We start from the raw sequence: 12,512 nt of genomic DNA, 5'->3' as shown, positions 1-12,512 counted from the left end.
TAATCATGCATTGTTTTTATACAAATGCACTACTAATAAGATCCGAATTTGAAGAGATATAAAATCATACAAATATTGCTAGTCTATTCTGAAAACATTAACAGAACATGAGCTGCCTGTCTCTGTTTGGCTAAAATACTTGGCGAAAGTTCATTTAAATAATCAAAATTGTAAAAATCAAATTTATTTAGTTACATCATGGAAACAATCACACCCGATATAGCAAATGGGTATCCATCAACTACAACTAATGATGCTAAAATACCCCAAATGCTATTAAATAATCAACAAAACAAAGATATTCAAAAAAATTCAACAGAAAGTCAAGCAAATACTAACGGATACCAGTCGACTACTCAAAAAACACAAATTACAATCAAAGAAACAGATAATCAAGAGTATATTCCAACATTTTTAGATTTATATTTGAAATATAAAGATAATTACAAAGATCTTTCATTAGTATTCAATGATCCATGTGTTAATGGATTCCTTATTAACATAATTTGCCTTATTGGAACCCATATTTGGTCTTATGATTCACAATATCCGTATAAAATGATAACAACATTCTTAACTTCATATATACTAGTATTTATTGCAACATTTTATCTCATTTACGAGAATTTATACATTGATAAATTCAAAAATTACAGAATATTAATTTCTATTGCGATACCATTTGCAGTATATGCGATCACATTCCTTCATTTCCAATATTTTATATACATCTGCCTGTTTTTAGCAATTTTAGGCAAAATTATTAGTGTTTTTACGCAAAATTCAACAGAATTTAATGCTTCTATCACAAAACTTGTTTGCAAATGGATATTTAAGGACAAAACATTCGTTTCCGTGCTAGTTTTCACATTATTTTTATATACTTTGTTTTCATTTATGATGATTTTATCATCTTGGGCATTTTGGGACTTTTTCTTATGGACACAGCTTTACCTTTTAGTTTCTTATCTAATAACAACAGGAGTTATCGCAAATATTGTCTATATGATCTCATCTTATTACACAGCAAAAATTTATTTCACAAAAGTGAATGAAATCACGAAAAGTGACTATTTTGGAGGTATTAAAAGGATTCTGTTGTATAATATAGGTGATGCTTTTCGATGTGCACTACACCAACCTGTTTTTGGTCTCGTAAATTCGCTTGCAAAGTTGGATGTAATAAATCAAGGAATTTTTGTAAATTCTGTCAGAAATTTCGGTTTAAGATTGAAGGAGAAGCTTAACCAAAGGTATGGATATCATTCCAGGAAGGCCCTTGTCTACTGCGCTTTGTTTGAAGACGATTACAATTTCGCGCGTGGAAAAGTCGAAAAGAAAAATATTTTTGAAAAATTTGACAAAAATGACATGATTTTATCATTTAGAACTCTTTGTTTCGGGATCGCTGTTGCACAATTAACTAATGCAATTGGCCCGAGATTCCCTCGTTTTGGTCTTTCTTATTCTCGTGGTTTTGTTTTGGTTTTTGGGTATTTCTACATTATTAGATCAATGATGAAGGGATTTTCTGATACGATATTCATGTTGTTCAACGACATTCCTGAGAATGCTGACGTTTTTCGTGATGGTTTAACTCACGAATTAACTAATATTATTAGACCAAATAATATTTTATTGTAATCTTTAATAAATTGTTTTGTATACATTTTTTTCTATATAATGTGTTTGTAAACATACAGTTTTCATTGTTATGCAATGAAACAATTTTTATTTGAAAATTGGTTCATTGTAAAACAACTAAAACAGTATGTTGCTGAAAAATATTAATATGATACGTTTCAAAATCATTTTATAAAGAAACAAATTTTAGATATGAAACTGACTCATTCAAATCCATATAAAACTCATCAAATTATTGTATAGACTATCTAATTTTAGGATTATTTGATTCAGTTGCCGACAATAATTTTAAAAAATCTTTGTTTGTATTATAATTCTAAAGAAGGAAGCAACCGAATGCAATTTTACTCAAAATATTCGTATCTCTTTTGAGATTGGACTTAAAATAAAGAAAAATTCATTTTTCATTTGTTATTAAGATGAATTCCAGAGTTTGTAGCTCTTATAGAAGTATGTTCAAGGAAATCACTAATGAAATTTTATAAGTTCATGATCTATTATTCAGTAATGATGTCTTTGGATGCATTTCTTTTGTCAGAGTAAAAAAAAAATAATTTTTCATGCTAAATACTTTTAACACTATTCACCCTAATTATGTTCTTACAGAAGTTGCAACAGCACTAGCAGCTTTTACATTTACCAGTGCTGTTAAGAAAACCAATTCAATTTCAAAGAAAGTTAGAGCAAATATTCGTGAAACAGGTTTTCTTAAGCATTGGTGCTTTACACTCCCACAACGCTTCCCATCTACAGTTGAAATCAACCAATCTCTTCAAATTCACTATTCCGAAAACTACGATGCAAATTCCAGAGCAACATTAGTTTTTTCAAGAACATTTGTTGATGGAAAAGAAGAAATTACAAATTGGTATCCGCCTAAAATCGAGTTTCAAGAACAAGATGAACACTACGCTGTTCCATGGGATTATTATTACAGAGTTTTTGACGGTTCACATAATATCTCCATTCATAACCAATTAGATTATAAAAACCAACACATTGACTGGATTGAATGGACATTTACTTACACTGTTCCCGCTACAAAAGCAAATTTCAAGCCTTTATTCTCATTGTTGTTCTTAGTATTCTCAATACAAAATCCATATTTGATACCTCTTATCCTTTGCTATGCTTTGACTGGTATCATTCCTTCATATTCCAAAGTTTTCCTCCAATTATTCTATTTGCAGACTTCATTGTTCGTATTGTACCAAGCCTACAGACAAAACTTAAAGCTCTCATCACAAGCTGTTAATCTTACAGTTGGAATTGGAATCGCTCATATTATAATTTCAGCATTTACAGCGTTTAAACAGAATTTGTCTTCTGAAAATGGTGGAATACCAATATTGGAGTTATTCTCATTCTTGGCTATCCTCCAAATCGTTACAATTTCTTCAAAAGAATCATTATTAAATACAAGCTACACTTTATACGGAACATTACTTATCTACTTACCATTTATATTGGATATCGTTGTTCCAGGCAATTTCATGGATTATCAAACAGGAAAATTCTTAATCCAAACATTAGGTCATTATTACACTTTCTTTGGCTTGTTCCTCTTAATTCTTGGTGATATGAAGTTCAATAGTACAGAGAACAGCTCAGATGTTCAAGTAAACGCAATTATTGTTCAAGAAGACTCTTCTGACAAAGCAACACCGAAAAGCGATATCGCAATTAAGAACAGTAAGGTATTTAACAAGATTCCGTTCTTACTTACTCTTATTCCAATTGGATTGGTCGTATTAGAAACATTTTACACTAATTCTTCATTGAAAGAGCCAATATTCGAGCTCCATTAAACATACATATATAGTCATATGTTTTTCCATCAAAAAATAAACATTATTTTAAATTTTATTTCAATTTTTTAATTAATAAATGAAGTTTATATCAATAAACAAACTTTTATGGTAAAACAGCATACTACAGCTCCATTTGCATAAGCATATCTTCAAATGATTATCATCCATGTTTAAAATGTTGAATATTTCATGCAACCAATAGTATGCCTTACATACATTAATATTATCTTATATTTTACCAACTAAAGCCAAAATTAAATTTCAATTTTTTAATTATCATGTTGATATTTAATGATGATTATACGATCTATAATGTATCGCCATTTGCGAATTATTTACATACTAAAAACATCATTATCTTCATCATATTTTCAACAAGATTTAATTCAAACTTAAAATGATGAATAATTCATGCAATCAATAGCTTGTCCTATAGAGATATAAATTTCCTTATGCTTTGGCAATAATATAAAAAATAATTATATCACAAATTATCTGAGGAAACCAGTAATTTTAAGGTGTGCACTAGTAATCAATTTAAGTTTTAAAGCGAATGGATTTAAAAAACATTGTATTGAAATAGATTTATTTTTTAATGATAAAAATATTTAAATTTTATTCGTCTGTGATAGCAAAAAAACGTTGTATTTTATTGAGGAATTTTACTTGCCCTTCTTTTCTGGCTTTTTCTCGAGTGGCTTGACAGAAAGGAGTGCTTCGACATTAACTGGAAGTTGAACGTTGTCATCATACTTAATGCAAATTGGGCATCTGTTTTCGAATGGTAATGTCATCTCGTAACCGCAAACAGGGCACTTCTGTTTTCTAACTTCAGACATCGTAAATGGACCACTAACCGCAAAATCTTCAGAATTTCTGAGGAAAATTTTGCCCAGTTTGTGAAAACATTTTGCAAATTGTTTTATAAAACATTGTGTTTTATGGTCATGCTATTAAAATGGTAGCAAAATAATAATAAAAGCTTGGAATTTTTTTAAAATCCTCTAAATGATTGAAGTGATTAGCGTTAATACTGGATCCTCCTCAACACTCTGTTCAGTAAATGTTAATTTCATAATCATTAAATGAGGAAATCACTTATATTATCTCTTTCAAAATATTGATCTGACTGAATCAAACTTTCCACAAAAAAAGAGATTAACTGTCCTATGAGTGTACTACTTACGCTGTTGTCGCCTCAGCATATGGAAATCGGAATCTAAAAACCTTTTCATCCAGTCTCATGATACTTATCTCATTTCACTTTCGTCATGGAAATGTTTGATCCATAGAAATATGAGATGAAACATCAGATATTGAATACTGATGATTTTAATTTACTGCATAACACTATGATCTGTTTTGATTTGCCCATAAAACATTCTTTTATGGCGCCTTCTGCAATTATTCAATATAATGCCAGTAATTCAAAGTCCCAAGATTGAGGATGATGAGGTAATATCAAGATATTTACGCGTTTTACTATATACTTAGCATATATCCAATTCCAACAGATAACATAAATCTCATCGTGAAAAAAAAATATAAAAATTTAGATGTTTGCGGCAACACAACAAAATAACTATCTTTGCTACGGTAAAGTTGCTGTTGCAAATCAGAAGCTTAACTGGGATGATTATTGGATCAAAATTAATGGATTTTGGATTGAAATCTCAAAGAAAGTCGGTCAGCCAGATTATTTCTTAATTCCACTTGATTTAACGAAATGCGAAGGAGCATACAATGAAACAGGATTCCAGAACTCCATATATCTCGAAACTACAAATCTCACAAATTCATTTAAAGTATATATCGCAACAACAAACAGATTAGACATTTTACAGCTATTCCAGACAATTAAAACAGGTCAGAAGATTATAGCTTCAGCACTTCAAAAGCGCCAAATCGAAAGAATGGTTCGTCATGATGTAGAAACTGTCTCTGGCTTCTTTGGCTTAGGCAAAGAAAAGCTCCAATTTTCAATGGGTCCTCAGGGTCTTGATTTGAGTGGAGGAAAATCAGCTCCTCAACACTACGATTGGGATAAAGTTGTAGCAGTGTATGCAAAGCAAAACGATCAAAACTGCCACACGAGGTTAATAGTTGCAGTAGAGGAAAATGATCAAACATCTACAAAAGAATACAACTGCCAAGAGCATTCAAGCGTTATGAACTCCATTGCCTGCTACTTGATGAATATAGCAATCAAGCGCCAGATGGAGGAGAAGGTACGCGCCGAAACTCAAGCAGCAAATAACGCTCAGCCGCCTGCATCTCCAAAATAAAATTTGTATCTATGATTTAAGCTACAATTTACTTCGTCTAGTTCAGTACTATCAAAATGTAACCAGTTTATTTTATTTAAAAAGAGTAAAATGTTTAAATATGAAAATTTTTAATATTTTTAACTTTTAAACGAAAATTCATATATACAGCACTGAACATCAAGCCAAGAAAGGCCAAATGGTTATTGGTATTTAATGTTATAAGGTTAATTTTATGTGATATTTGAAAAATTACTTATTAATATAATCTTTCATGTTGAACAACTTCTAACCAACGAAAAGTATGTAAATGTAAGAATAACATATATAAATATAAGCAAATTGTATAAAAATATAAAATATCTCAATAATCTAAATAATAATGAGAATTTTAGGATATAATTTCGGAGTTTTGTATTGAAAAATAAGTATTTTCAGTAATTCAATTAGTTTAATTCAAAAAAAAAAGTATATTATTTGTATTATATAGGAAAGTAATATATAATAGCTTAAGCAGGTGGCTTTTCTTCATTGGCAGCTGGTGTCTCTTCTTTCTTTTCTGTTTCAGCTGGTTTTGGCTCTTCTGGGGCTGGAGCTGGAGATTCCTCCTTCTTTTCCTCTTCTTCTGTAACTTCGACGACCTTTGGAGCATCTTCTTTGGCTGGCTCCTCCTCTTCTTCAGGAATTTCCTCTTCTTCCTCTTCAAGATCAGCTCCTTCGGCTTGTGCGGCCGCAAGCATGTCCTTGAGCTGTGAAACTATCTTCTGTTGTGTTGCAACGTAGTTGGCGTATCTTTCATCGTGCTCTTCCTGAGTTTCATGAATAATATCTTGTTCAACGAGAGCATCGTAGAGTTTATTTAATTTTTCGCTTGTGTTGAAGAGAGAAATTACTGGGATGGCTGTGGATTGCTTGTCGGCAGCTGATTCTGTAAGGGACATGATAAGTTCTTGAATTCTGTTCATAATAATAGGAATTGGGACAAGAGCCTCTTCAGGATCCTCTTGTTGTTGTTGGGCTGGTGATTGGAGTGTAGAAATAATGGCTTCTTGGATTTGAATAAGCTCTTTACGCTTTGCTTCGAGTTTTGCTTCTTTCTCTTTTAATTGTGTTCTAAGAGATTTAGCACGAATGCGAGCATCATCAAATTCAGCAAGTAATTTCTCGTTTTCAGCAAGTTTAGATTTTAATGTTTCATTTTCTTCTTCAAGCTTCTTAGTATTAAGAGTTGTTTCGATAGCAAACTGAAGAGCGAGAATAGATGGATCTTTCTGAGGAGCACCAGCTGTTTGTGGTCTTGGCTGAGCATTTCCTGAATTTTGACGTAATTGGTCTGCTGTTGGAGCAACTGTTACTGTTGGGCGTGGTTGGTTATTTGTATTTGTCTGTGAAGGATTTGGATTTGAAACACTCATTTCGTTCTAAAAAAAATTTTTTTCAATTCACAGAAACAATCAGAAAAATTTTTAAACGTCACTTCATTTTAATATTTCAAACATCCAAAAGCGATAAACATAGCTATTTGGTTGTTGTAAATGCTATTCTTTTGAATTCAGAACAAATTTAGTTAGAATTGTGTTCAATCAAATCAATGAAAAAAAAAATAAAGACATATGATTTTAAAAAAGAAGGAAAGTCAAGCTTTATGAGTTGTTTGTGAATATATAAGGATATAAGAAAATAATAACTTAGGAAAGTTCATTCTAACGGAGTTTTTCCTCTGAATATTGCATAGAAAAGTAACTTGCTGTCCATAAAAGCTACTGTATGTATAATTGCAGAGAACATAGATTCTATGTGCAGATTCATATAGTGTATGCTCTTCTGCAGACAACTCTGGTGATGGATCAGTTCCGTAGTAATATACAGAAAAATAACGATCATTATCATTCCCATCTAAGATATTTTGGTTCAGCTTTAGAGGATAATATAAAATAAAACTGATATTTCTCATGAAAGCACCGCTTTCAATCTCAACTGTTTCGCATGAAAGAACAAAGCATTCGATCTGATAATCTTCAGCAAAAGCTCCTTCGCCTATTGATTCAATTGAATCAAGATGTACTTTTCCTGTAATATTAGAGCATTGCCGGAATGAAAACTTTCCGATTTTTTTGATATCATTGAAATTAACAAAATGAGCTGAGAAACAAAAAGAAAATGCATTATCATCGATTTCATCAACATAAGATAAATCAACGAATTTTAAGTTTTCACAGTATGCAAATGCTGCTGAATTGATTGTTAGATAGTTGGTGTTAATAAGTCCCTCGATGCCACATTCATAAAATGCGTTTTCATTAATAACAGATAACTCACTACAATCAAGATATCCAGTCATCTTAGTACAACCACGAAATGAATTTCTACCAATATTGAAAAATATCATCCCTGTAAATGATCCTTTCATTTCACTCTGTCCTTCGAAGAATGAATCCAATATTGATTTTATTTTGCCTAAACTAATGAATTCTGTAAATATACAATCTGATAATGAATCAATATAGATATACTCTAATTTAGGGAAATTAATCGAAATATTAACTCTTTTTTTTGTGTTAAATGCACTGGGTCCGATTGTTTTAATGTTTGGTATATTAATAGGCCCTGTTATAATTGATCCTTTAAATGCTCCATAACCAATTGATTCCAATTTAGGGAAATCAAATGGTCTTATAATAGAGGAATGAGAAAATGCTCCGTCACCGATGGACACTAATTTTGGACAATTGAGTGACACATTTACATTAACACCATAAGAAAATGCTCTGTTACCGATGGAAATCAAATTAACACAATTTATTGCTATACTTACATTTTCACAGTTTTGGAATACCCAACCATCAATGGATATTAAATTTTCGCAATTTAATGTGATATTAATATTTGCGCAACATTCAAATGCAGATGATGATATTGCTTCTAAAAGTGGACAATTAAATGCTAAATTTGATCCATCAAAACCACTAAATGCTTGATAATCAATGAATTTCAATTTTGGACAATTAATTGGTCCAATTGGAGCGAAGCAATTGCAAAATGCATTATCTCCAATTTTCTCTAAAAACGGTAAATTTAAACTGATATTTCCATGGCACCCATAAAAAGCATTTCTTTCTATTTCTTTTAATTTGGGTGGGAAAATTATCAAATCTAGAGATTGATACTCAAACATTCCATCTGGAATTTTGAGGATATTGATGAAATTTGTAAAATTTGCAATATAAATTTCTGCTATTCTTGCATTATAGTCAATTTGAGTGACAGCTTCATTAACTTCATAATATTGAAGTTGACATCGGAAATTGGGATGTTCGATGTTAGTAATAGTATTTCCAGATATTGTTAAAATGCAATCATCCATTAGATATCGTTAAATAAAGCAATGATACTAATTTTTAGTGATAAGTATAACTTTCACATAATTGTTTGAGAATATTGTTCACATTATTGTTGTTTTTCTTTATATTTTAGAATTAAGATCTAAGTGTTTGTATGCATAGCTCAAATTCTAGAAGTAACTAAAAATATTAAAAATGCAAATGAAAAATCTGATCGAATTAGAAGTTTCAGAAGATAAATCATCATTTAATACAGATAAATTATATTATCTGTATTAAAATACTATTAATATAGTTGTGGAATATCCGAAAATTGGATTTCATTTGTGTAATGTCACTTTTACTGAATTGTCCTAATTCAGATAATTCGGAATTTTATGGGTGCGCTTACCACTTTCTGACATTCTCTCAATTTTTTTGACACCAGAGCTTTATACCCCAATATGCTATGATAAAAAGGTAATATTTTCCCTCGGGAAAAAGTTATTATAAATCACTACATAAAGATATGTTGATGTTATGATAGCATGTGCGAAATTGGTAAGTGCACCCTTAAAAGAAAATGATAGAAGAAAAATACTCGTTCAAATATATAATTTGATTTATCGATCTTCGGAATATACAAAATTCAAAAATGGAAATACTCCTCTTTAATATGCAACATAATTTGAAAAAATTTAAACTTATTTTTTTATTAAATTACATCAAATAATCAGTGTCGATGAGTGCATTCTTAGCGATTTTAGCGCGTGCTCTCATCTTGAAAACGAAAGTGATAAGAAAATCAACAATAAAAACAACAAATGCAGCGATCATGGAGTTGTGAGTGTGCATGTCAACTCCTACGAACAGAATGATTGCGAGAATGTACAGAGACCACTGTGCTCCGTGAATCATTGTCTTTCTGAACTCTCTGTCGTCATCTTTAGAAAGAATTGATCTGTCCTCGATCTTCGGAGACAAACCGAAGACGTACTGTGTTATAGGTACTTCTAGTTGTACTTCTGCACGATGTTCTGACTGTGACATGTCGAAAAACCTCGTGAATAACTTATTCAATTCCGAAAACGCGTCAATGCATGCGTGTGGTATCTCAGATGCATTTACCTTGAATAGCTTAGAGCCTGTGTTGTTCATAACTGAGTAGAAAACCTCTATGAACTTTAATCGGAAAGATTTTTCATAGAAAACCTCGTAAACTTGGCTTTTGTCTTCAGGTGTCAAGCCACGACCTGAAGCAACTCCCAAAGCTTCCTTCGCGAGGTTCGTTGTCAGTCTGAACATCGACTCATCAGCATGAGCATGGACACAACGGCCGTGGACGTAGTATCCGTGTTGCGGGGACTCGATAACCATTGTGGAGATGTTGGAGGTTGAACATAAATCGACAACGTTGAGGAATGGATCTGATCCGAAATGCCAATAAAAGAATTCGCACCAAATCCACTGAACGAAGCCTAGTATGACCCAAAGGAAGGTCAACCAGCCAACTCTGAGTACCATAGGTGAGAAGCCAACGTCTTTAAGCAACGTATCTGGTATTGCTTGGGAAATTAAATCAACATTAAAACCATTTTGTATGAAAACAATGGTAATTAATGTGAAAGGAATACTGTATGAGTGGACAAGAGTAACCCTGAGCCATTCCTTGGCAACAGTGATCCTTCTCCATGAAGAAACAGTTTTATCATCTGAATGAGGTGTTTCCCAATCGATGAAGAAGAGGTCTGTTGTGGTAATCTGCCATAATCTGAGTAGTACAGCAAAGAATTTGACCACAAATGCTGTCCAAACGAAAGGAATGAGATATGGAAACTCTTTGGAGTACGGGAAGGAGTAGAAAGTGCTGTATTGGAGCTTGTAGAAGAACCAGTAGTACGTGGAAATAAGGAAGAAGCAAACAAAGAACCAATTTGATATGTAATCTAAGATATAAGCGAAAGAACCAAGCATTATATATGAAGAAAGGCCCTCTGCGTTATGGCGTTTGCAGAAAGTGATCAATCTCCAAACTAATGCCACGACAAGTAAGAATAAAAATACAATAATCGTTGCAAGAACGCCATTCCAGAAATCTGAAAGATCCATTGTATATTCGACATTAAATTCGTAATGTGGCTGATAGATTTCTTCGGTTAATGGCTTAAATGAAGGAGATCTTTCTTTGAGAGACGATTTCAAGACTTGAATGTAATCAACAGCGACATATGGAACGTACATATATGTCTTGTTTCTCATACGTGTCTCGAATACGAGTGTGAAGTTTGTTAAGTACTGAATGTAATCATTTGATGTATAATTCTCAGCAAGGAAGAAACGGCGTGTAAGAACGTGGTATCTTTCGTCTTGTCTGTTCAATGATTGTGATGTTGTTGAAGCGTAATTCAAGTCTAAAGCAGGTAATGGGCGAATAACTTGTTCTCCATCAACTGTGTTATCAACAATGAATGGCTCGTAGAATTCTTGTGATGTTTTGTTGAGTTCTTCGTATAAATTGATGTAGCAATCGTTGTAAAGATTAGATCCAAAAGATCTCCAAATTTGTGCGTTAGAATTCTTAATACTGCAGCGTTCAAAGTCGATAGTAAGCTCTTTGAACCCAAGGAAATCGCCATCTGGTGAATATCTAGCAAGTTGAATGGAAATATCGCGTTTTGGAGGATAAGTGCTCTTAAAGATGTCTTCGTCGACAATTTCACTCTGTGTTCCATTGTAATACAAAAACGGAACACCTTTACGCCAGTATTCGTAGCCATACTGAGAATCGCCAGTTTCATTGCATCCAAATCTAAAAAGATTGCAAACAGCGGAATCTGGCTTGAAATGGTTAGCTGTACAAAGATTGGCGAAAAATTCTTTAGCTTTGACATCATATGGCGATGATTTTGCAATTACACCATAATAGAGTATTTTTTTGAATGTTTCATCTGAGTATTGGAGATTTAGAACTGTTGTTGATGTGTCTGTTGTTTTTGGATTAGTAAATGTCAATAAATCAGTTTCTTGGTTCGCAATTGTTGTATATATGCGTTCATATGTGTCTGTTTTGATGCAGGCAGATTCATAACGATCATATCCGTCTTCACAACTGGAATATTCGCATGTTTGTGTAGTTGAATTATATGATGAGCCAGAAGGGCAATCTTCGCAGCTATAATTGAAAGGATCATAAATTTTACCTTCGCCACATGTTGTTGATAATATTGGCATATTACCAACAGCAGTAGCAAACGCTGTATAAATCAAAAACATCTAATTTGAATAAAAACCGTTTGAAATCTTGAATACAAACGGATTTATATCTTGATTTTCGGATTGATTTGTACTATATTTGATATGTTTATTTCAAAAATTAGATTTAAATTGCTCAAAATTCATTATTTGGTATAAAATATTGAAAAATGATTCATATGATATTGATTTGATTACTCATATCTAATCTTTAGTCTATA

General features: G+C 32.1%; 7 protein-coding genes across 7 annotated transcripts, besides 2 other annotated features; 3 read left to right on the top strand and 4 right to left on the bottom strand.

Annotated features, from left to right (window-relative positions):
• Nucleotides 1-180: 180 nt before the first annotated feature.
• TVAGG3_0392650 (choline transporter-like (SLC family 44) family) lies at nt 181-1,658 on the top strand (the record flags this gene model as incomplete). Its single annotated transcript, XM_001584191.2, has 1 exon — nt 199-1,644. The coding sequence occupies one exon, from the start codon at nt 199-201 to the stop codon at nt 1,642-1,644; it is 1,446 nt and encodes a 481-aa protein (XP_001584241.1).
• Nucleotides 1,659-2,204: 546 nt separating this feature from the next.
• TVAGG3_0392640 (uncharacterized protein) lies at nt 2,205-3,452 on the top strand (the record flags this gene model as incomplete). The annotated part of the gene is made up of 1 exon (XM_001584192.1): nt 2,205-3,452. One exon carries the CDS (start codon nt 2,205-2,207, stop codon nt 3,450-3,452), a length of 1,248 nt encoding a protein of 415 aa, XP_001584242.1.
• A 665-nt stretch (nt 3,453-4,117) lies between these two features.
• Nucleotides 4,118-4,294, bottom strand: TVAGG3_0392630 (uncharacterized protein; the record flags this gene model as incomplete). Its single annotated transcript, XM_001584193.2, has 1 exon — nt 4,118-4,294. The coding sequence occupies one exon, from the start codon at nt 4,292-4,294 to the stop codon at nt 4,118-4,120; it is 177 nt and encodes a 58-aa protein (XP_001584243.1).
• A 712-nt stretch (nt 4,295-5,006) lies between these two features.
• On the top strand, nt 5,007-5,876 carry TVAGG3_0392620 (uncharacterized protein; the record flags this gene model as incomplete). Its single annotated transcript, XM_001584194.2, has 1 exon — nt 5,012-5,740. The coding sequence occupies one exon, from the start codon at nt 5,012-5,014 to the stop codon at nt 5,738-5,740; it is 729 nt and encodes a 242-aa protein (XP_001584244.1).
• A 326-nt stretch (nt 5,877-6,202) lies between these two features.
• On the bottom strand, nt 6,203-7,164 carry TVAGG3_0392610 (uncharacterized protein; the record flags this gene model as incomplete). The annotated part of the gene is made up of 1 exon (XM_001584195.1): nt 6,229-7,134. One exon carries the CDS (start codon nt 7,132-7,134, stop codon nt 6,229-6,231), a length of 906 nt encoding a protein of 301 aa, XP_001584245.1.
• Nucleotides 7,165-7,355: 191 nt separating this feature from the next.
• On the bottom strand, nt 7,356-9,083 carry TVAGG3_0392600 (antigen BSP-related family; the record flags this gene model as incomplete). The annotated part of the gene is made up of 1 exon (XM_001584196.1): nt 7,356-9,083. The coding sequence occupies one exon, from the start codon at nt 9,081-9,083 to the stop codon at nt 7,356-7,358; it is 1,728 nt and encodes a 575-aa protein (XP_001584246.1).
• Nucleotides 9,084-9,440: 357 nt separating this feature from the next.
• Nucleotides 9,441-9,471: a mobile genetic element.
• Nucleotides 9,472-9,584: 113 nt separating this feature from the next.
• Nucleotides 9,585-9,616: a mobile genetic element.
• A 143-nt stretch (nt 9,617-9,759) lies between these two features.
• On the bottom strand, nt 9,760-12,312 carry TVAGG3_0392570 (Meckel-Gruber Syndrome (MKS)-like protein family; the record flags this gene model as incomplete). Its single annotated transcript, XM_001584197.1, has 1 exon — nt 9,760-12,312. The coding sequence occupies one exon, from the start codon at nt 12,310-12,312 to the stop codon at nt 9,760-9,762; it is 2,553 nt and encodes an 850-aa protein (XP_001584247.1).
• Nucleotides 12,313-12,512: the final 200 nt, after the last annotated feature.

This window comes from Trichomonas vaginalis, chromosome V (assembly GCF_026262505.1).
Source record: "Trichomonas vaginalis G3 chromosome V, whole genome shotgun sequence".
In the NCBI taxonomy this organism is placed as follows: Eukaryota; Parabasalia; order Trichomonadida; family Trichomonadidae; genus Trichomonas; species Trichomonas vaginalis.
This window is presented reverse-complemented; position numbering and strand designations above follow the sequence as displayed.